The 24513-nt window shown below is 42.5% G+C and overlaps 2 protein-coding genes and 1 long non-coding RNA gene across 3 annotated transcripts; 2 read left to right on the forward strand and 1 right to left on the reverse strand.

Moving 5' to 3' along the window:
* The first annotated feature begins 1902 nt into the window (after positions 1 to 1902).
* Positions 1903 to 7493, forward strand: rab33a (RAB33A, member RAS oncogene family). Its single transcript, XM_058063006.2, has 4 exons — positions 1903 to 2347; positions 4268 to 4408; positions 5122 to 5202; positions 5287 to 7493. Exons 1-4 carry the CDS (start codon positions 1988 to 1990, stop codon positions 5509 to 5511), a joined length of 807 nt encoding a protein of 268 aa, XP_057918989.1. The 5' UTR covers positions 1903 to 1987; the 3' UTR covers positions 5512 to 7493.
* LOC131110185 (uncharacterized) lies at positions 3317 to 8807 on the reverse strand. The gene is made up of 3 exons (XR_009120856.2): positions 8770 to 8807; positions 8186 to 8278; positions 3317 to 4390 (listed from the first exon to the last, which is right to left on the reverse strand). It is a non-coding gene; the product is annotated as an uncharacterized LOC131110185 (long non-coding RNA).
* fmr1 (fragile X messenger ribonucleoprotein 1) lies at positions 8227 to 17813 on the forward strand. Its single transcript, XM_058062999.2, has 15 exons — positions 8227 to 8677; positions 10719 to 10771; positions 10859 to 10952; positions 11109 to 11180; positions 11359 to 11507; positions 11615 to 11708; positions 11872 to 11988; positions 12055 to 12225; positions 12484 to 12562; positions 12729 to 12871; positions 13557 to 13643; positions 13758 to 13986; positions 14088 to 14282; positions 14351 to 14430; positions 15406 to 17813. The coding sequence occupies exons 1-15, from the start codon at positions 8627 to 8629 to the stop codon at positions 15598 to 15600; spliced, it is 1809 nt and encodes a 602-aa protein (XP_057918982.1). The 5' UTR covers positions 8227 to 8626; the 3' UTR covers positions 15601 to 17813.
* The last annotated feature ends 6700 nt before the right edge of the window (positions 17814 to 24513 follow it).

The raw sequence follows: 24513 nt of genomic DNA on the forward strand, positions 1-24513 counted from the left end.
ATGTGCAGTAAAGCAGGAAAATAACTATCAGACGTACAGCAAACGTTTGAATGGTAGATACATAGATCAGGTCGATTCATGTGTCAAAGTTTTGGAAATGAAATTACATAGATGGTTGACCGTGTTGACAGTGCAGAACTCCTGCATTTGGAAATAATTCCGGACAGCAGACATACCGGACTAGTAAGCTTGTTGCACTGTGGAGCACGGCACAGTTTGATGAGGTCATCACTAGTAAAGGTTATCTAGCCACACATACCAAGTATTATCCATTAGGGCAAAATCCAGGCCTTAATATAAAAGCTTAATATATAGAAGAATATTTTTTCAAAAAAACAAATACTAAATGTAGTCTCATGCTCAAGGTGATCATGCTGAAGGGTTGGGTCTTATTATGAGTCTGTATAATCAGTCTCATCGAATGGCGCCAGGACGAATCATGGTCAGAGTGACCATGATTACAGTGGAAACAGTGCAGAATCTGGAAGATCTAGAAAGCTTCTAGTGCAGGTTATCTTGTGTCACTAGAAAATACTAGTAAATTAGTGTCTTTGTTTGTATTGTAGTGAATCAGTCGTGAATGATGCAGGTTGTCCAGGATTATTGAACCACTTATCATCACCACTGTATACTTCAAGAACATTTGCATGAGCAGAATAGAATGCGTTGTACGCACATGTGTACACTATACTATATATGTAAATGCCGGCTACATTTCAGTTAGTTTTCAGCAGAATGTGAATGTTTCACTCTGTCTCGCTTCCACACAAATGAGTCTTTGACGACGGAAGAAGGCAGCTTTGTCAAACACAAATGTTGGGATTGTTCTTCACATTTCGCGTTGCCGTGTGTGTGTGTGTGTGTGTGTGTGTGTGTGTGTGTGTGTGAGTGTGTGTGTGTGAGTGGGAGGTTATGTTTATGTCGCTTTGAGAAAAAGAGCGTCTGTGCAAAAGAGATTGTGTCTGTCTGGGGGATTGTTCGCCACCATGAGTGTGTGTGTGAGTTGCGTGTATAACAAAGACACTGATGAAAAAAAATGAGGGAAAGTGTGTGTTTCGTATCAAATCCAAGTGTGTCAGAATGCAAGCAAAGCCGCTTAAGTGTCTGGCAGTCTTTTTTTTATGCCGACATTTTTTTGTAAATGCTGAGTGACACAGATTTTCTGTCTTATTTTTGTACTTTAGTACTTTCTTTCAAGTTGTATTCGACATTCTTGACATTTTTGTCATGCAAGGTGCACAAGGCTTGGATTGGTTTGGAAGTTATTATTACATCAGTAGCCTAATTGACTCGCAAATAACTTACAAAGAAGTATGCAAGGATAAACTATTTTCTGTATTTCCATGTATAAAAGAAGGGTTGGAATCTGACAACACTGCAATCCTGTGCATTAAGGCCTTGTTGCTTCATGGAATGTGATGATACGAGCGGCTAATCAGATCACATGACCAGCTGGTGTGAGAACTTTGTTGAATATTCACACAAGCTGGTGAGGCACTATGCAATATTCCAATTGCATAGTGCACACTTGACACTATAATATGCAGTGCACATTATTGTGAAGGATGTTGTGTGATTTTGTTTTATGTGAGATGGATATTTTTAAAAAGGCTCTATACAGTCCCACTGTAAACTACAATACAGTATATTTAAATTTTAAATATGCAACTCTTGCACTGTATTGCATTTAATTGTGCAGGTTTACCTAAATAAGTAACTTATAAGGGTAAGTCATTTGCCTTAAACGGTAAGTGTCTTAAAATGACTTTAAAATGCCAGATATAAACTACTTTAGTTAATGTAGTTAACCAAAGTGTGTGAATTGGTTGAGACGATGTAGACGTTCGTATGTTTTTAAAAGCCATCTCGGTCTTATCGCATATCAAGTCTCCTCCTTCTTTCCTCCTCTCCCCTCCCTTCTCTCCATCCATCCACTCGCCTCTCCACTCACACGCATCCCCGTTTTTGCATCGCCTCCTCCGGCACAATGACAAACGACTCCCCGGAGGAGGAGAGCCGAGGAATGAGGACGACGCGGACGAGCCGAGCGGACGACAATGTGACCATCCTGACATCATCCATGGATGTCTACAGGAGCCGGAGCCGAGCCGGCAGCAGCAACGACGCCGGCGCCGGCTTCACGTCGTCCGCGGATCTGAGCGGGTCCTCCCTGGAGCTGAGCATCCAGACGAGGATCTTTAAGATAATCGTCATCGGGGACTCCAATGTGGGGAAGACGTGTCTCACCTTCCGCTTCACCGGAGGGAGTTTTCCGGACAAGACCGAGGCCACCATCGGCGTGGACTTTAGGGAGAAGGCGGTGGAGATTGAGGGGGAGACTATTAAGGTATGAGAGTGGATGTGGATAAGAGGTGTTTCCCTGCCCCCCCCATCACATCCTGGGTTCTTGTTGATCTGCTCTCAGAGGATGAAGGCCTAGTCTTTCTATAACATCACACACACACACACACACACCAGTTATTCCTAAAATACCCTGGAATCATACATTCACTACTCTGGCTAACGATGCCCAATTTGGCATATAAGTGTTATTCATGTATTTTTATTTTACATTTTATGTCCAAAGACAGTGTTGCAATACAAATAGTGTTTATTTGCCTCAACTAACATGTTACAAACAATTCCAGATAGTTTAATTAGCATCAGCATTAGGGTTGGGTATCGTTTACACATTATCCGATACCGGTGCCAAACGGTGCTTAAATGATGCCTCAACTGATACTTAAACAAAGGAAAACATACTAATTGTGTCCCAGCACACAGGCTTTTCATTGTTACAGAATTGTGTCACATTCGAGTTGAACAGGGAATTTAAATACTTCAATAATATAAATAAACTGAACAAAATGAACAAAAAAAAACGTGTGTGTGAGTTGCCATACCTCATTTTTGTCTAATTTCAGTGTCACTAAATTAATAGTAACTATTGTTTTAGCACCAAAACAAGGCAATGTTAGCTACTTTGTTTTTCAGTCCGGTTACTACGATCAATGTTTTCTTTTCGATCTAATCACTGTGTGTTCTTCTGGTGCACCGTTATCAATGATTTAACTAATTAAGGACAGAAACTTATAATACTACTTGCTACTACGACTGCAATTCCTTGAGCCTATTGTCATTTTTGTTAAAGAGTCCAAACAAAGGGTTAGCTGTGCTTCCTGAATTGCATCAAAGCATATAACCCTGCATACAATAGCACAGCAAACATGATATAATGTCAAATAATGACATAGTGACACCGCGTCCTTGTCCACTATGCCCCCCCCCCATGCAGCTGCCCAGCAAGTATGGATGCAACAAAGCCACACGTGCATAATATCTCCCCTCCCCCATTTTCAGTCTCAGCTGACAAGCCTATCCTGTCTGCAACCTCCAGAAAGCCCAAAATGCTGACTCATTTTATTCTATTAGGTCAGCGTGTCATCATTGAATCATTAATCATTGAAATAGTATATGATGGACGGAAGTACAACGAGAATATGAGACATTCTTACAAGCTTTTTACAAAATGTTGGTGTTTTTGGTCTTTTTCTGCAGAAATCACGTCCCATTTACACGACATTGGTAATACTAGTTGAAAATACAGCATACATGTAGCACTGTTTAAAAAGCCCCAATTCCTACGTTTCCTCGCCATATGCCTCACCTTTTTAGTCCGATTTGAGGCATATAAAAAGCAGCAGATTTGTTGCCATCTGACAAGGCTGAACTCTGACGGTTCAACAATTGTGGTATTATTGTTATTTTAACTTGCCAACAAACACAATGATACAAATCTTTGCTATTTTAATGTGTTATTAATTACTGTCTAAATAATAACCAGTCATCATTACCAGTCCTCCGTCCCACATGGCATTGATGTTCTGTTTTCATCCTCTGATAAAAAAACAAAACAAACCCAAAAACAGACCTTTCAAATGGTAATCTAAGAAAAGTTGGCAATATTTTTATTTATTTATAAGAGCCCTCAGGTGAGTGCCATGAAATATCCCTTGTGAGAAACGAAGCACCTGTCTAGTTCAAAGGGAGGAAGAACAATCACTTTCTCTTTGCCCGCCTGATGAATCTGTAAAACCTTTATGTGTAGTAGTTTTTCTTCATTTCTTTCAGCCCTTAAGGAGCACTGACAAAAGCAAGACACTGTGATACGCCACGGCTGGGTAGCATCAGGGCTTGACATAAAATGGAAGCCGTCCCAAATACCACTGGATCCAAACCTTTACACACATACCTGTCTCTTCTCCAGGTACAAGTATGGGACACGGCAGGTCAGGAGAGATTTCGAAAATCCATGGTGGAACACTACTACCGGAATGTCCATGCAGTGGTATTTGTTTATGATGTCACCAAAATGGCTTCCTTCCGCAACCTGCAAACATGGATAGAGGTCAGTATAACAACCAACTAATGCAGTGTTTTTCTCTTTTTGGCATATTGAGCTCCATCATCGTCATCATCTTCCCAGTGTTTTCACCATCTCTAAGGTTAGCCGATGGAGTGGACTTTCTCACAAAAGAGGTTTGGCATGCTCTAGTGTAGTGGTAAAAATGGTCCAACCGTAAGGCCCCGTTTCTTCCTCCTCCTATGTACACGTTGAATTGTGCAAACACGGTGTAAACGTGTCATGTATCCGTCCCATCTCTATGCCGATTCTCCTCACTTGTGTCGCAGGGGTATGCTGGAGCCTATCCCAGCTGGCGAGAGGTGGTATACACCCTGGATTGGTTACCAGCCAATCGGAGGGCACATATAGACAAACAACCATTCACACTCGCAGTCATAGTAGTTTAGCATATTCAAAATAAAGGGAACCATAACCATCTTGACAGTACATAGTAATAGGGTACCCAGTGTTGCGATGAGGGTGAGGTGCAAGTGGTTAGTATCCTGGGTTCAAATCCCGTCTAAATTTTGTTGAGGTCTGTTACATCTTGACTTGAAACTAATGAGGAACTAATGACTAAGGCACATAAATTACTTACTGAGGAACTAATGAGGAACTGAGTAGTGGTTAGGGTTCCTTCCTCATTAAGTACTGTAATTGAGTGTACATTTTTCTTTCCCTGATTCAATTATCCAGTGTGTTCTATTTTATTACAGGAGTGTAATGGTCATAGGGTCTCTGCATCAGTACCTCGAGTCCTAGTGGGGAACAAGTGTGACCTGGTAGAACAAATACAGGTCAGTAGACCCAAACAGCACAAACAACTGAGGCTATTTCCAGGTACAATCCATCATCAAAATCAAACAATCCCAATTTTACAGGTGCCCTCCAACATGGCATTGAAATTTGCAGACTCCCACAACATGCTGCTGTTTGAGACATCTGCAAAGGACCCAAAGGAGAGCCAGAATGTGGACTCAATCTTCATGGCACTGGCCTGTCGCCTGAAAGCCCAAAAGTCTCTGCTCTACAGAGACGTCGAGAGAGAGGACGGGAAAGTGCGGTTAACACAAGAGACTGAGACAAAGAGTAATTGTCTTTGTTGAAAAAGGGAATTGGTAGGAGTGATGGAAGGGAAACCTGTACGGAAGTACAGAAGAACTGTGAATGTCAAGGATGGGGAGGAGAAAGATGATGGGGAACAAAACAAGAGCAAGGCGATGAACTGTTCGCAGTGTCTCTTCTTACACAAGAGGATGCTCCGAACTTATTCTTTAGCTTAAGAAAAGTGGATAGAAGACAAGGATGGAATGAAAGGTAGAAGAAATACATGAGAAGAAATACATGAATTCATGCATACGTATATACATATTGAGTGCAACATACAGTGGAACCTCAGTTAGAGTCATTCAGAATCTGACACTAACTGAACAGATGCTAACCAAATCAATTTGTCCCGTAACGAATAATGTAAATCCAATTAATGCGTTACAGGAAGCAAAAACCTGTTTTTACAGCTAGATACAATTTGAATTGCATATAAATAAATATCAATGATGAATGAAAGGGATAAATGAACATCTGCTCATAATTTTAATGACCTCATCTGGGGAAAGGCGCATATACGTTTCTATATACTGCAATGACTTGCATAAAATCACTGTGAAAATCACTACAGAGGAAACTAAACATATCTAAGACACACACCATGGAAAACCACAACCAGGAAGAAACTAGGGATGTTCCGACCCGGTCTTCAGGATCAGGATCAGCTGCTGATCTGTGAGATTTGAAGATCTCCATTAACTCATTTACTCAGCCCTGCTACGGCTACCTAATTGAATTAACGTGTCGCTAAGTGGGCAGCTGTTACCATACCTACATTTGTATGTGTTTGTGATGACATGACACGAGTCAATGACCCGATTCACTTCAGTGAGTGGATCTTAAGAACTTGTGTCAGTAAAAGGAATCGAGTTCCCCAATTAGTCTAATACCACACATGGAAATAAAACAGATGAGTGAACATTTGTGTCGTCCCTCCACGCTGACAGTCTGGTGGCCTCAATTATTTCTTACATTGCGTACACAAGAGAGGCACTTGTAGCGAACTGACTTCTGTCGCTATTCTAATAAATTCATGTCTGCGAAACCACTGGATATGTGGGTTATGAATACAAATCTGAAATACATGCAATGTGTTTTAACTTCATTAACCTCATTCCGACCTGAACACATCAACAGCAGTACTGTCCCCTACTGTATGTATCTCGAAACATCACAAAAACGTCTTTACAATGTGTGTGTGTGTGTGTGTATAAATAAGCAGGAAGATAAAGAACATTAAGTAGATACTCTTCTCACTCACTTGGATGAACAATTTGGTACATTTAAGTATGCTGGACCCCCGCGACCCTAATGATAGAAAATGGATGGATGGATGAAAGTATGCTGGAAAATACACTGAAAACATTCCGTGATGTCTTTGAACGCAACTCCACATTGCTCATGAGTGCAATCCAAATGTTCTGCTACTATTAAAGAAACTGGTGTTAGACAAATGGATTTTTTGACTTGTCTGATAGCTTTTAGCTTGATTTGCATATTCTGTTAATTTGGAGATATTAATACATAGTACAATGCTGTATATATCAGCCCGTCCTGTCATTTATCTTTCTGTTAATTAAATTACATTAAAATGGGCATATTTCGGACTTGGTGATTAATCACAATTAATTAAAAACTGATTATTTTTAATGTATTTATTTATTTTAATTATTTTTTGTAATAATTTTTACACCCTTTTTTATTTTACTCTTGACGGTCAGTGCTTCTGCTTTTGAATGCTTTCTTGAATGCCTTCCACATTTCCCACTGTTAGATTACTTGTCCCCCCCCCCTTTCCAAACATGTGGTTTTTGCCATTTTTTTTCTCTTCAGCAGATTGTGTGTCCATTAATGGATTGTGCAGATGAGCAATGCTGACAACTGGGAGGATGAGACTATCAGATACATGAGAGGAAATATGTCAGTAAACAGTTTTGTTACAATAAAATGACCCTGTTACTGTTAAAGGGGCCCCATCCTCTATTTGCAGCTTGTTAGACTTACTCTATGAAAATATGTACTAATATGTACTAATATGTACTGTTGTGTAAATGTTGTACAGGGTTCCTCACAGTCATTGCCCACATGGCCGTGGGACTGGGAAATCTCCCAGTAGGACGATGTAGTCACCAGCTGTGGTGCCCTCCAGCTCCATTTTGATGGACTCCAAGAAGCCTGGGTACTCTGGACTCTGAATGTAAGCACACACAACAGTCGGGACCCTTTCCCCAACCCGAAGGCATGGGGACGTGACCCTCTCTTTTTACAACACAGAAGCAACTCCAGGGTATAACCAGTTTGGTTCCAGACACCAAACTGTGGACGAGTCCATCGTTTAGTTTGAATGTCCCTCACACAAGCTCAGGCTTGGACAGGGACAAAGATGTAAAACTCCTTCATGGTATGTGTCATATTCAACACACAATGCAAAGAAGCTGTGAATCATTAACAGAATGGGAGTTACCTGCTGGGAAAAAGTGGTCGCTATCCTCGGTTCTGAACCCCCCCTCCCCACTGGTGGCCTTTCCCCCCCATGGTCCGGTGCACTTGAGGACATTTTCTACAAATATCATTTTATATGTTTGCTTCTTTTTATGGCTTTATAGTGCGCGCACACGTGATAATTAAGACGTCTACATTCCAAAATCAATCAAGTGTAAAATATTGACTCACGTTGTCTGTAAATATTGGTCTGGATGAGGTACTGCTGTGTGCAACCTGTGGATAGCAGCAGCAGGCTGCCACGGATGTGAAAGCCCTCGGAGGCTGGTAGAGGAAGAGAGTGGAGACGTCACATAGATGCAAGCAGCCGTAGCCGCCTCAGCGCTAATCACACATTACCTACAAGCTAACCATTCCGTGCTCTACATGGTTCGCCTTTGATACATCATCGCAGAGCCCAATTGGCACACTCGCATTCCACAAAAATTGAAATTTAACGACCTTGCGGAACGGGGAATATTTTTTTTCACCGTCACAAATATTAATTGGTTCCCCTCCTCTTGCATCCGAGAACAGTCTGACTTGGCTAGCGCCAGGCTAGCCAGCTAGCTAGCTAGCTACTCGTATCGCTAACGGTGGTTAGCTAGCTAGCGAGCTGAGGTAACTTGCGTCATGGACGAGCTTCTAGTGGAAGTGAGGGGGACAAGCGGCGCCTTTTATAAGGTAAGTTGGCGATTTTGCAACGGGTCTTTCTGTACCTATGAACGTCTAATTAGCTGGGGTGGAATGTCCCCGTCGGACTAGCATTGAGGTACCTGCTTGGTGTCTTCGGGCCTCCGTGCCTCTTCGCACCCTCCGCCGGATGGGACAGCAAAGCTGTAAACAAAGCTAAGACTGTCTTTGCTGCAAGATATGTCAAGATAGCAAAATGTGTATGATTTAGGCTGAACACGATGATTTCATATCAGTAAAGCAGCCGCCAATTGGTCAATAATTTGTAATGTAACATGTATTTTTCTAATTCATTATTTTAAAATGAAATAATCTATTTATTTAGTCCTATAGTTCGTAAGGCTGCCAAAGCGTCTGGTTTAAGTACTACTTGTTAATACGGTGGCATACTGTGGAGGAGTATAACGTGTCCAATATACAGCAATTGTTTGGAATTCATCCAGTGAAGAGCACACAGATCATTTATTGATCTACATCAACGGAAATTTTTGTATTAATATCCAATCAACAATCAGGCATTGCGAACAATATGTGATAACTCAAAGAATGGCGTTATTGTACAGTATTTTCTGTGTAGGTATGATTTAATACCACCCACCTCTTTGATTTCATATCAGCATTTGCAATAGAATGACAGATTTGTACCACCCCAGTAACATTTTAGCTTGACAACCACATCATGTGCTTAACGCCAATGAAGTGCTATAAAAGTGTTTTTATTTGTGGCCTGCCATGTTCACCCTCACCTGACTGTTCTTGAATGCAGCTTGTCATTCCAGTGCTGTGCAGTAGAAGGTAGTAGGTGTCATAAGGCTGCTTCTTAAAACACTTCATATACACCTGGTCTGCTAGAGAATAGGAAGACGTAGCAGGATGGATCAGCGTTGCTAACAATGTAGCGACCTTTTGACATGAATGCACTTATCGCTATTCTCAATGAGCAGGGTGTGCTGCTGTATTGCATAATTCATGTGTAAAGGTGACTACAGGGGTGTTATTTCATTGTCTGAAGGGCTGTAATAACGGGAAAACAACATTCAATGAAAACAGCATACTAGTTCTAGGTGTCTTTTTATTATGACAACTAAGTCGATAAATCTCACCATTTTGATAACTTTTTTTTAGATGATGGGTCTGATTACTTGCTAAATGGAACAACAATGTTGCAAGGTTGCAAACACTGATCCCTCCTGCTACATATTCTTATTCTATAGCAGACCCGGTGTTATTAATTTTTAATAATTTTTTATTAAAAAAATTCTCAACAATAAGCTACTCTGGTATTATGCCCATCCCCTTTTTCCAGCAACCCACCTTACTTGTGTAATTGCAGTGCTTTGGGAAAGTAACATGGCCAATTTATGGATCAATGTTTTATATGAGCCAGGCGAATGTCCTGGCGAGGTTGAGCAGGTTGTAATGTTAGCCCACCTCCAGTCTGCTGGGAATTTGGGTTGCTCCCCTTCGCCTTTCGCTTCATTGCATCTGTTACTTACTGTTAGCTTGCCAGGCTAGTGCAAGCTAGAGGCACAGCACTCTAGTCTGGTGTTCTTCAAGGCATGGCGTGTCCTACTTATAACGTTTGGTAGAGCGTTTATAACCTTAGAGTGAGCCAAACGGTCTGGGCAAAGTTCATGGGTTGTGTGAGAGCCACGTATAGGGCCCTACAAAATCCCCCAGCCTCTGGACACACGTAGCTAACAATGTGTGCAAGTCCTCAACAAGCTGTAATGCCTGTGCATTTGGTTAAGGGAAATAGGCCTGTCGATAATTGTGCCATTAATTATTGACAGATATTCAATCATTTTGACTTAAAATTATATAAAGCACACAATACACTACCAACATATAATGTAGAATAACTAAACCAACTAACTGTGAGCTCTTTATTTCACTCAGAATAGGCATTGTAAAATGCACGTTTGCATTAACAAGCAGTGAAAACAAACAAAACAGAATGTGCAGTCTTTTGCTTGCTGCTTATTTTGACAAGTCTGTCAATATGTCTTAATCTAATATTTGCTTCTTTCAGGCTTTTGTGAAGGATGTCCATGAAGGATCAGTCACAGTAGCATTTGAAAACAAGTGAGTGATGCATAGTTGTCAGCAAACTAACTGGAAATCGAACTTTTACTCTACTAGTGCCTAAATGAATATGTGCTTTCATCCCAGCTGGCAGCCGGAGCGCCAGATCCCATTCCACGATGTGCGATTTCCTCCTCCAACAGGGTTCTGCAAAGAGATAAATGAGAGCGATGAGGTTGAGGTGAGACTTTGTAGTCATTTCTCGCTAGCTAAAAATCCTTTACAAATGAACTTTTATTTGCATGATTTGTCTCAGGCGCTGTAATTGACATCTTTTATTCTTATTGTTGTTGCCTAAGCTTGTGATATGTAATATTGACGCTGTGGGTTTTGTCAGGTGTACTCCAGGTCTAATGACAAGGAACCATGTGGTTGGTGGCTGGCCAAGGTTCGCATGGTCAAAGGAGAGGTAGGACTCAAACGATACCCGTTTGTGCTTACTTTCATTTCTGTGCACACTATAGTCGTGGGAGTGTTTATATTGAAGGAACATTGACTTGCATTGATACATGAAAACATTCTTTTCCGGTTCTTTTCATATAGCATCACAGTAACATGACAAGCCTTGTCGCTTTGTGTGTCTGTAGTTTTATGTTATAGAGTATGCTGCATGTGATGCAACATTAAACGAGATTGTGACGCTGGAGCGGTTACGGCCGATCAATCCAAACAAACCAGCTACCAAAAATACCTTCCTCAAGATCAGACTGGACGTCCCTGATGATCTACGGCAGATGTAGGTTTGCCCTGAAATATAGTAAACACGAGACTATTGATTCAGAATAGATGCATGGACACGTTGTACTGTCATCATAATATGCATGTTTAACTTCTTATTAACAGGTGCTCCAAGGAATCAGCACACAAAGACTTCAAAAAGGCCGTGGGAGCGTTCAGTGTCACTTATGACTCAGAGAAGAAGCAGCTCGTCATCTTGGTGTGTGAAATGTCTTGCTTTCTTAAAAAAAATATATGTTGTGTGGGAGCCGCCAAGACACACTGTAACTGTGACACCCCGTAATTGACTCCCCTTGTCTGACACATATTAGTATTCCACGGTAGATTATTAAAGGTAGTTGCGCTTTGGTTTGTTCTAACAGTCGGTGAATGAGGTCACGGCAAAGCGGGCCAACATGATGAGCGACATGCACTTCAGGAGCCTCCGCACCAAACTGTCTCTCATGCTGAGGAATGAAGAGGCCAGCAGACAACTGGAGGTACGTGTGAGCCAAGAGATTGTATCCTTCCTGCCTATCAAAAGTAAAATACATTTGTCTTTGCAGAGCTCCCGGCAGCTGGCATCACGCTTCCATGAACAATTTGCAGTACGTGATGATTTGATGGGGCTCGCCATCGGGACTCATGGGGCCAACATTCAGCAAGCCCGTAAAGTTCCTGGAGTTACTAATATCGATCTGGATGAAGAGACATGCACCTTCCATATTTACGGAGAGGTATGACAGCTCAGCTGATAGATGGTGTAGTTATAGATGTTTGCATCTACCTTTTATAGTATATACCTCATTAGCCTGTACCGTATATACAAATGTTGACATTTCATAAGTACATAATGAACGGGAAAACGGGCTTTAAATAATGTTGCTTTGGTGAAAAAAGTAACATGACTGCATAACTGTCACCCATAAACTTGAATTGAACTGAATTGTGACGTATAAAAATGTTACACAAAGCGTTTAATGTTTGGTATTTAGGACCAGGATGCTGTTCGTATGGCAAGGAGTTTCCTGGAGTTTTCCGAAGATGTCATCAAAGTTCCCCGGAACTTAGTAGGTGAGAAAAATCCTCGCAATTTATTTATTTTTTTGCAATCCTTTAATATCCCAGCAATGACTTCATACATCGGAGTTGCTATGCTAGCATGAAAAATATGGAATTTGATTTGATACATTGATATGCTGCATTGTAATCTGTAGTAATCATCCTTATATTCTTTTAGGAAAGGTGATTGGGAAGAGTGGCAAACTGATCCAGGAAGTGGTTGATAAGTCTGGCGTGGTGCGTGTTCGCATTGAGCCTGAGAATGACAAAAAGCCCTCGGTGGCATCGGCATCGGTGGCGGCGGCGGCAGCAGGAGACGAGGTGAGTCAGAAAGAAATACTTGATGACTCTGCACATGACGCCTCATTTTACAAGACTGGCCACGATCATCATCATCATCATCATCATCATAAGTCATACTGACTTGTGTGGGAGGAGTGGAATCATACCAGTTTCACTTCTGTATTCATTGTAATCGAATCAGTCTCAATTAGTCAATTTGCACACGTGCATACTGAGACTTGAGTACATCCTGTGGTAAGTATGGCAAAATGTGCTGTTCGGACCATGCTAGTGCGCTCAAAACACCCAATATGGTGAGTGCGCAGTGATGAACTGTCACCACCCTCAGTAGCCGCCATCTTGGCTGTGTAGCAAAAAGAAAGGGGCCAACTCGAGTGTTGCCATTCAGAAGAAGGAAGAGGAAGTGAATAAATGTGGTAGTCATTTATGGTAAGTGTGCATCTCCAGCAGTTGATTTGGGACAGCAAACTTAACCATGTCATGTTTAAATTATTGAAAAAATATTTGTAAAAAATATTTGCTAATTGCAAATGATCTTGCCGTGCACATCATTTAAAATTCCAAATAGTCATATTTAACAGACAATCTCAAATACACATTTTAAGCAATGCGTGACCAAGATGGCTTATATTTTGTTAAGGCTTCTTTTATGACTTTGTTAAACATATTGTTGCACATGGTAATAGAAGTTTTTTCTCCCTAGGGAATGGTGCCATTTGTATTTGTGGGGACCAAGGAAAGCATCTCCAATGCAACGGTACTGCTGGACTACCACCTCAACTATCTGAAGGTATGCCAGAAATGCCCATGCAGTGGTTTGTTACATGCCAATATCATGGGATGCTGGCCATTCTCTGGTTATGTCGATAATCTAGAGCTTGTTGTTCTGACTCTGTACCTGCAGGAGGTGGACCAGCTTCGTCTAGAGCGTCTTCAGATCGACGAGCAGCTGAGACAAATAGGAGGCGGGGCCAGTGTAGGAGGAACGGGCCCACGAAATCCTAAAGACAAAAGCTATGTGTTTGATAATGGCACAGGCCTCGGGAGAGGAGCGGGAGGTGGGAAGCCCTATGGAGGAGGAGGAGGAAGAGGCGGTCGAGGACGAAGAGGAGGGGGTGCAGCGTTTGCATCAGGTGTCGTTACCGTTACCGTTGTGTACACTTATACATACACTATGAGCCACATGAAATGGGTCGGTTTCAACGTGCTTTCATTTGTGGACCTTGTCCACCAGGCACCAACTCAGAGGCATCCAACGCTTCAGAGACGGAGTCAGACCACAGAGACGAGCTCAGCGATTGGTCACTGGCTCCCACTGAGGAGCTAATGACAGGAGGTGGAACCTTGCCAAGACGAACGGATGGCAGGAGGAGAGGCGGTGGTGGAGGACCTCGAGGACGAGGGGGTAGAGGACGAGGAGGATATAAAAGTGAGTTAAACTTTCGGCTTATCAGGACATACTTTGTTTGATACGGTATCCCTGGCGGTCTCGGTTAGGTGATGATGTGCAGTGGAGCGACCCAAGGCCTCGTCATAGCAGAGACCCCAAGACAAGAGCGCAGGAAGACACCCTACAGGTATAGTGCTTTAATACTTTGTGGAATTATCAAGTTATATGGTGTTTCTATGAATATATAGTATTATTTGAGCATTTGAATTTGTGTTGGCTCAAACCCTTGCATGTTGTCTCTGTGCTTGTGTGGGTTCTCTTCCAACATCCTACCACTGTCCAATAATATGGATCCAAGGTTTACTGAAGACTCAAAGGTTTGAGTGGTTCTGTTTCTTTGTGTCGGTCCAGTTCAGGGTTCCCTCCTCTGCTTGTCCTAAAATACCTGGGATCTAATCCAGCATATGCCGCATAAAAACAGCAATAACTGAAATGACTTGCATAGTGAATTATTTGTAATTGCTGGATTGCAATCTGCAGTGGTGGATATGGACATTCCAGGTCTACTGTACTAAATATGTTTCTCACATACTGTCAGTTCATTTGCGAATACAAAAATGAAATTTGGGTGTTGAAATTGAAAAGTGTCTTCTTATTAAACAGGTTTTATTATATGAATATACTAAAAAATATGACTTATTTAAGCTTCTGTAGTTTTAATTTGTCTCCTTGTTACTGGATCGGATCGGCGAGTTGCAGTTGCTCTGATTCAACACTTTAGTTGGTAAGTTTATTCATAACAGAAGGACAAGTTCCTCTGTAACCACCCCTCTGCCTGGGTCAATAGATGGAATTGGGTATGATGTAATGCCTCCCAGCACCGTCATATTGTACCAGGTCGTCTTCATTGTGGGTGGAACTCCCCCCCGCACAACACAAGGAGAACTTTTGCATGAAGCTGCACTGTTCTCCAGTAGATACCTAGCTGTCTACCTCAGCTGTGCACATCAAGTCCACACCGGATGTCCTCCTCTCCACGAGGATCTACTGATCTACTGTACTGACATTTGTCTACTGTATACGGTGAATACCAGATGTTGATGTGCAAAGCAACATAACTCATCAGAATATAAAAGCCAGTTACTTCCCTGGCCCCTCACAGATCCGTGTGGACGGGAACAATGAACGTAGCGTGCAGCATTCCTCAGGCGGGAGAGGAGGTGGGCCTTCTTCATCGCAGGGTGGCATCAGCGCCAGCAGCGAGGGGCCTCCACGCCATCATCACCGGCCCATCAGAGACCGAGGGATGAAGAAGGAGAAACAGGATGCTCCCCCTCTGGTGAACGGAGTGTCGTAAATGCATCACTGGAGGACCTTCCCACTTAGACACATATACTCCGAAATGAACACACACTCGCACACAGCCACACACACGTCACACAAAACACAATCGGTCTTTAACCATCCATAGTTTAGTTTTTTTCTGTTTTCAGTAATCACGGTAATAGACAGGAGGTTCAATTCCATCAGCATGGAAGGCTTATGGTAGTGAAGACCATGCTGGTCTGCGACATGGATGTTCTCGACCAACAAACTTTCTGTCGAAACACATCCAACGTTGAGTTATATGCATCGCTTCTCCTCTATTAGCAACATGGTGACGCTACGCATGCTAGCCTTCACTCTCTCTGCACCTTGAGGTTTCCTACTTGACCTTAAGACATCCCTTTTTCATGTGCTTGGGGCACAATGAGTCCAGTGCTCCACCCTGGTGAAGTACGGGCAATATCTTCCATGACGCATCAATATCAGCTTCTGTGGTTGCTTGTACTGTATTCAACTTGCAAATAATTGTAACGAGAAGCGGCACTTGTACTAACAACATGTCCCTTATCTTAACCGGACTGTCATCCTGCCACAACGGTGACCTGATCTTGGACGGCATCCACACACTCATCTTTGATCCATGACCTGAGCCTGCTTTCACACGAGGCTCCTCTGATAGGCAGGCAGCATGAACCCTCCCTCCTGGGATCAGGACCCCTCTGTTGTCTGTGGACGACGTTTGACAGCACACAGCTAAAGTTGTGAACTTCAGTGTTGAGTAGAATCGGATGTCTGAAATCCGACATGACAAATCGCCATGGATTTCACTCATGTCAGGGTAGAGAAAACCCTTTACTGCGTTAGAACAGGATACATTTGTAGGCCCGCCTTACAGGGGCTTGATCTGTATTTAGCCTTGTTTTTTCCATGATTTGGGATGGAATCGGTCAACTTTTTTGGTGGATCTTAAGCGTGTTGGTGTTTTGTCCTTCCAAGATGATAGTATGATATGATAACATAAGTCCATGGCACTCAGATGCAAATCAACTACAATGGAACCTTGGTTTTTCTCAGTAATTTGTTCCAAAAGTGCGTCAAAAACAGATCATACAAGAACCAAAGCAATTTTTCCCATTGTCAGATTTGTTCGCAACACCGAAAACTATAAAGAAAAACACATTTTATAGAGAATAATTATAGTTTTACATGCAGAAAACAATGTGTTAAATGCATATAAATTAAGAATGAAATGAATGATGAATGCCCTGTGATTGGCTGGTGACCGAATACAGCTGGGATAGGCTCCAGCACCCCAGCGACCCTGGTGAGGATAAGCAGCAGAAAATGAATGAATGATGAACATACTTTGCTACAAGTTCTTTCTTGAATAATACTGTTGAATAATACTTGAATAATAATACCACATTTCCCCCCATGGTGGCTTATTTTGCTGTTGTATTCCATTTTCAAAAGCCTGTATACCAACACGTTTGGACGCTTTGTTTGGTCACGTGATTCCACAGAACGATACACCTGCAAATAGACTCGTTTGTTGTGCACAATTACAGTGGAACAAAAGATGACAACTGGTGTACTGCATTTCGATGACGGCTGCCATTCAGCCACGTCATACAACCTCGACATGTTTGATGGTTCAAGCAGAACTTCATTCCCTGCTTTTAAAATACAAGTGCGTCATTGTAAAGTTAACTAAAATGATTGAAGTCTGAGCATAAAAGTCATTTAAAAAGCTTTTTAAAAGGTTGTTTCTATCTCCGTGCCTTGGATTTATGCTTCTCTTTGGGTTCTTTTGCAAGCACTTGACTGCTTATGTTATTTTCAGACCCCTTCCAACGCTAATTTCTGGTTCCCACACTTACCGTCTGGTCTCATAGCATTTTTTTTTCCAAAACGCTCCCATCGTGATTTCTGAGGCCAGTATTTCCTTTCCGTTGTACTTATTTTTACAGAACTATCAATGATTTATTTCTCACTGCAAAGCATCCAAAAGTGGTTCAAGTACAAATAATATTTTTACTGTCCGTCAAACATTCACCGAATGGAGTTGTTTGTTTGAAGAGCGAGGGTGGCATACTGTATATAATGATGTCATTATTTGTCTGGAGAAAAAAAGATTTGTACTATTATTTCAAATGTGCACTTATCCTTATTTTCTTTCTTTTTTTGCTGTTTGATATCAGTTGAATGCTAGATCTCTTGATAATAAACTTGCTGTAAAAAGTATCCTCCATAGCAGGGGTGAGTCACATTGATAGTGAAATGTCCTAAAATATTCATTCACGAGTGGATGTCCTAAAATGTGTTACATAGTTGTGTTTCGAGGACTGTCTATTGTTGCGGTCCAGTCATCATCCATCCATTATATGACTTTATTCAAATTGATCTCAAATATTCCAGGCAGTGAATCAGTCAAGCTTGTTTCCATTGAAATCTAACATCGTTCAATATTGTTGGATACAAAGCGTCTACCAGCCATTACAGGAATCTACATAGAATGTCCCTTAGGGGGGAGAAATGTGAAAATGTATTTCTTCACATTTTCTGGTAAAATACGGGTGGTCCTCTGGTTCCTAGAGTCAAGTTTAGTACAGAACACATGAAGGACATCTAGAATATACTGTAGTAATAAAAAGTATCCCTGGAGTTGTTGTGCAGGCTATTCTGGAAGGATTGTCCTTGTAACAGCGCACAGACTCCATGACCCCTCCAGCATTCAATAATTGTTATCCTTGTTGATGGTTGTGACAGTGGAGCTGTTCGGACCAAAAGACCTGCCAATATTGGTGGGCGTGTCTCCCGTTTTAAAGCTTTTTATCCATCCATCTATTTTCCGTGGGGGACGGCCATCTTGTTCTTTCCTTCCTTTTCCCGTGCATGGTGTTGGCTTTCCTTTTCTTTGGCGCACTTTGACGCTTGGGAGATGTATTGAAGTATAAAAAGTTCACTAAGAGTCGGTGATATTTATTCATCTTCCAAAAAATAGTTCTCGATCGAGTCTCGTGTTTACAGAAAATGAGTTTTTGAAATAAGTTGTGTGAGCGTGCTCGTAACCACTAAAGCCCATAAAGCCCATAAAGCCCATGAAGCCCATAAAGCGAGGACCACGTGTATTAGCTGTCCATATCTGGAGCCTGTAAGCCAGCATTGGAGGATGTACTATACTGAAGCTTATGTCCCACCCAGGCTATGTTATATCAAGTTTACGTCAAAATGGTGCAACTGATTTCTCTGTAGGGTTGGACTCCAGCCTTAATGTACGATATGCTATAAAAAAAAAACTGATGTCAACTTTTCCGCACCAGAATGAGTTGAATAGACTTGTGTGCATTGTTTTGTTTTATTGGATAATACTAACAAATAGGGTTTGTATGATCGTAGAAACATGTACAGTTTAAGGAGGAGGCAGGAAACTGCTGCATGCTGTCCATTTGTAGTCGGGGGAAACGGAAACGGAAAGTGAATTGGGAACGGCTTTTATTGTATCCTGTGATGGATCCAAACCTGTTAAGGAAGCGTACTTGTTACCACAGTCAACTGAAGAAACCAACACAATTCGTTCAATTCTTGTGTTTGAGTGTTGCTAACTAAAATAGCAGCATAACACGGACGTCTGTTGGCTGCCCACTTCCAAATAAAAACGTATCACAGGACTAATGTAAACTGGACGTGACTTTTATCATTGATGGGGGAAAAAATTGCAGTTTGAACAAGTCAATTTTGTACAAAAAGTTTGATTGACTGTTGGACTGAAAGTGTAGTTTGTATGAATGTATGTCAATGGTGTCAACCTGCTAAATGTACCATGAACATTACCTGAGGAGTCAATCCTTCAACCCGCGGCTACAAGACCATGTCGATAGTTTGGGTTTAGGGTTCAAGATGTCCTCCATGTGATGAAATGACAATACTTCAAACATAAAACCTTGATGTTGACCATGTTAAAAACCATATTTAACAACAATGGATAAGAATAAGAATGTGCTGCTGAAATGGGATCATTTTTGATCAACTGTACCCATCAGGCTTGCGACAGGTTTGGTGTGGAACCAACACAAGATGACCAACGTTGACTTTTTTTGTCTGCAGCAAATGGTTCTTCTCTTCTTAATCCAGAATGTATATGGCAACAAATGCCAGCTGGACACACGCTGGAGTCCCAGGCAGGAAGAACGGCACGACGCATAGAATATCTGTACATACTTAAACCAGGGTAGTCTAAAAAGCTGTAAATCTTGTGAGCACTTTGGGGCATTTTTTTCTTTTCCTTTGTAAATACTACTAGCATTTAAGGTGTCTGGGTTTACATGTCTGGTTATAGTGCAATATATTTTGTATGCAAGCAGTTTCAATAAATAAAGGTTGATCTTCTGATAACTAAAGCCTTTCATATTATTAGTTTGTTCATAGTGAGAAGGCACACTTGTGTTGGGAATTTTTCAACTGATTTTCTTCCTGATTCGATACTCTGGAAAAGTCTGGAAAATTCACAATGCAAATACATGAATCTACCGCTTATCCTCACGAGGGTCGCGAGGGTGCTGGAGCCTATCCCAGCTGTCTTGGGGCGAGAGGCGGGGTCCACCCTGGACTGGTGGCCAGCCAATCCCAGGGCACATATAGGCAAACAACCATTCACACTCACATTCATACCTATGGACAATTTGGAGTGGCCAAGTAACCTGCACGCTAACCACACGACCGCCGTGCAGCCCCACAGTCTATACGTTGAGTCATATTTTTTGGGGTGATTGAGATCGATACGATCAATTTGGGTGGTCACCCCCATTTTCAGCCATTGAAGGCTGGTCCCCATTCAGGTCATGTGACCTGCAGCCTGCAGTAAAACAAATGCAACCCATGAATCATCCGTCCATCCGTTTTGTCCCGTTCATCCGGGTCACGGGGGCAGCAGTCTCAGTAGGGAAGCCCAGATTTCCCGGTCTCCAGCCACCTCCTCCAGTTCCAAGGCCAGCTGTGAGACATAATCATTCCAGTGTGTCCCAGGTCTGCCCCAGGGTCTTATCCCGGCTTGGCATGACCGGAACAACACACCAGGGGGGCATCCGGACTAAATACCCGAGCCGCCTCACTGGCCTCCTCTCAACGTGAAGGAGCAACGGCTCTACTCTGAGTCCCTTTCGGATGACCAAGCTCCTCACCTTATCTCTGAGGGCAAGTCCACCCCATGGAGGAAACTCATTGCAGCCACTTGAATCCACAATCTCCTTCTTTGGTACAGCGACTGTATTATTGCAGACGCTGCTCGTTCCTAACTCGGAGGGCCCAACCCAACCTTTTCCGCCTGAGAAACCATGGCCTCACATTTGAAGGAGATGAGTCTCATCTCAGAAGCTTCACACAAACGCTGAAGATCACAGCCCATTGAGGCCATCAGGATCACATCGTCTGCAAAAGCCCCCCAAACCGGACTCCGTCGGTGCCTTGGCTGCTCCCTCAAATATGAACAGAATCTGTTATTTTAATGAATTATCTACAGTGTAACAAACGACATCAATGTCATGTGTTTGGTATTGTGTTGAATGGGTGCAATACTGATTAGATACCACACGGGGGCGTTGTGGTGCTGTGTGGCTTCACTGTGCCACTCTGCGTCAACCTCATTTAGACAAAGATGACAACTCACTGCTATTATAATCATATCACAATAATGATATAAAAATAGCATAATAATACAAATAATAATCATCTTATTGCGGCAAATAACACTCGGGAAAATCATGCCAAAAAAGCATTATGTCATTTTATTTCAGTGCCTTTATTTTTCCTCATCATTTCACTCATCTGTCAGCAATTTGTGTTTTAAATCTCATGGCTTTGTATTCCCTTCCCTCCCTCTCTCCAGTCACTCTATGTCTGACCTAGTTTTGGACACAACCCCCCCCCCCCCCCCCTTCCACACACACACACACACACACAGTGTTTGATGCTTAAAACTCTAGACAGTCAGGGTATTTTTTGTGTAAAGTTGTAAAAAAAAACAAAAAATCACTCCCATTCTTACTGCATTGTGAAGTGAAATGACACACTTCATCCGAGGATGTGACGACAAAACAACACAGGTCTGAATCCTCTACTCTGCTGTGTTAAATAAGAAATTATTGTCTCCTCTCCTCGTCATCTGTCTGCTGTGATGCAGACCAATGCTGGCATGTTGCCTTCCACCAAAACACACAACGTCCACATCACCAATGCTGGCATGTTGCCTTCCACCAAAACACACAACGTCCACATCACCAATGCTGGCATGTTGCCTTCCACCAAAACACACAACGTCCACATCACCAATGCTGGCATGTTGCCTTCCACCAAAACACACAACGTCCACATGCACACAGCGCCTGCAGCACGTCCTCCATTAGTATTTAGGCGTATTTAGGCATATTTAGGCGTATTTAGGCGTATTTAGGCATATTTAGGCGTATTTAGGCGTATTTAGGCGTATTTAGGCGTATTTATGCGTATTTAGGCGTATTTAGTGTTATTTAGGCGTATTTAGGCGTATTTAGGCGTATTTAGTGTTATTTAGGCGTATTTAGGCGTATTTAGGCGTATTTAGGCGTATTTAGGCGTATTTAGGCGTGTAGCGTTGCTCTGCTGTCGTCTTAAAAACATGCAAGTGTTTGCGTGGGAGACAGTGATGTCACACGAAGGAGTCACGGTTTTCCAGGACCCGCCACCGTGCATGCTGGGTGAGACGTTTGGGGCCATCTGGTCAATCATTTCTCAAGGCAAAGCATAAACAGTCCAACTTGCTGCTGGGCACGTGTAGCAGCATGGCTGTGCAGCATGGAGGGCGGCCCTAAAACTTAATGACGCGCTTGTTCCTCCACAGAGGTGGACCACATAAGACTTGGACTAAATAGTCGAAGGAGGCTACTGACCTTCACACTTTTCAGTCATTCATAACAATTTTATACGTAGAATCAAACCTAAATTTCACCAAATTTTGGTTTAGTCATCTCTGTTAGCATTCAGTTTTGTCGCTAATGCTAACCCCCAAAGTCTCCGCATTGCTGACTCACTGTCCCTGCATTTTATATGCATGCAACTGCAAAATAAGCCACCATGGGGCCAACTGAAGTCTTCTACTTTAGGGGATATTATAATATATATACAATGGCATGAAAAATTGTGAGCCTGCTCCTAAAAGGGCTCTTGGGGGCCCTCTGGTGGTACATGACTTGTAGCCACCATTCTACAAGACATATAACATTTTAGAATATGTTTAATAACTTTCTGTCTGTTTACAAAATGAAAAATGAAAATGGTCCCCAAACCATTTTATTATCCAATATGCGGCCCTTTGTGGAAATTGCTGAAACCACTCAAATTGGGTTAAGAACTATTACAAAGTGGACGGGCATTGGTCTTCCCAATCTCTCATCAACAATACAACACATGATTTTATAAAACAAAAAAATCAATGTACATAAATAAATATAACATTGCAGAAGTTTATCGTAACCATGCCACAGGAAGTCCAACCAAATATCACAGATGTGACCCGTTTGCAGCATTTCTGCTCGAATATTGCTGGTCTTTTGTTTTTTCTTTTCCTGGAAGGGGTCGCCATGGAACATCAATCACATGCGTGGATTGGCTTAGTTTTTACACTGGCTGCCGTTCCTGACACCCCCCACCCCCCATATATTTGGCCTGGGACCAGCACTAAGCCCTTCCAATGGCTGGGGGTTCAGGCCCTGCATGGGCATCTGCACAAAAGGCAGCGGACTGTACCATTGCCCCACCCGGGTGCATTCATGGGATCCATCCTACATTTGAAACTTTTCAGACTTAAACACGTTGAAAATGATTATTTGGTGCATGAACATGTTTCATGGTGAACATATTAGTGTTCCAATTCCCGCACGATGCAACAGTGGAAACCTGCTACTGTTTGCAGTTCCTTGGTCTGGCTGGGAAATGAAGTAGAACACGAGCCATGGCTTTGGGGCCATCATTTAAGACATACTGGTCTCCAGGAAACTGGTGCCTAGGTTCATGGGTCCATACAAGCTTGGCCCAGTTGCAGTCAGCGACCCTCAAGGTCAAGCCAGTCTTCCGTATCTCCAGCCTCAAGCCAGTTGCCACCTGCCAGCTTCTGGTGGTGTTCTCCACACGTGATTAAGGGTCAAAAGGTTTACGTCTCTTTCAGACTACAGAAGGAGGAGTACTGATGTGCAATATCTGCTTGGCGGGGAGGTGTATGGACCAGAAGAACACTCCTGGGTCCCCTTGTCCTGGATCTGTGACCCCTCTCTTAATCAAGAGTTTCACAGACGTTACCCAGGAAAACCAGATGGACCGCCAGGGTTGGTCTTATAAATAGGGGTGGGGGTGGGGGTGGGGGGGGGTACTGTCATGATTCACACTCTGCTTGGTTTGCTGTCTCCAGGTCCTTGACCAGCGCAGCTGCAGGCCATCACTGATCAGCCTCTCCTTAAGCAGTGCTGGCTCGTCAGACCATTGCCAGATTGTTGCTGAACCGACACCAGCGTTGTGCTGGTGAGTCTCATTGCCTTTTTGTTCTTACGTTATTGAGCATTTTGGCTTTTTCTCTTTTTGGCTACTTTGTCTTTTGTTATACGTCGTTAACTCTAGATTTTCCAATATTGATCCAATTATATTGACGATCCAATTATTGACCGATGGAGAAGAATGCAGATCTACCCTGTACGCAGCTTAATATTTATGTATTTTTATTAAAAGAAACATACTAGTGGGATCTAATATCATTTGAGAAGCCCTTGAAATGAACAGGATAGCCGGGCCCCTTCAAAATTTGTTTAGGGGGGCCTTGTGGGATTCAGCTGGCTATTTAAAGCGTTAGCTACAGCCCTGCTTCAAGTTGAGGGCTAACTAAGCATCCTCCTTTAAACAAACTGACAAACAGAATATATAT

This window comes from Doryrhamphus excisus, linkage group LG22, assembly GCF_037039965.1.
Source record: "Doryrhamphus excisus strain RoL-2023G ecotype Guam linkage group LG22, RoL_Dexc_Guam_v1.1, whole genome shotgun sequence".
NCBI classification, from domain to species: Eukaryota; Metazoa; Chordata; class Actinopteri; order Syngnathiformes; family Syngnathidae; genus Doryrhamphus; species Doryrhamphus excisus.

Coding starts and splice junctions, on each gene's coding strand:
- rab33a (XM_058063006.2), top strand. CDS start 1,988: ATGACAAACGACTCCCCGGAGGAGGAGAGCCGAGGAATGAGGACGACG. Junction 2,348..4,267: donor TTGAGGGGGAGACTATTAAG/GTATGAGAGTGG, acceptor TCTCTTCTCCAG/GTACAAGTATGGGACACGGC. Junction 4,409..5,121: donor ACCTGCAAACATGGATAGAG/GTCAGTATAACA, acceptor ATTTTATTACAG/GAGTGTAATGGTCATAGGGT.
- fmr1 (XM_058062999.2), top strand. CDS start 8,627: ATGGACGAGCTTCTAGTGGAAGTGAGGGGGACAAGCGGCGCCTTTTAT. Junction 12,872..13,556: donor CGGCGGCAGCAGGAGACGAG/GTGAGTCAGAAA, acceptor TTTTCTCCCTAG/GGAATGGTGCCATTTGTATT. Junction 13,987..14,087: donor GGGTGCAGCGTTTGCATCAG/GTGTCGTTACCG, acceptor CTTGTCCACCAG/GCACCAACTCAGAGGCATCC.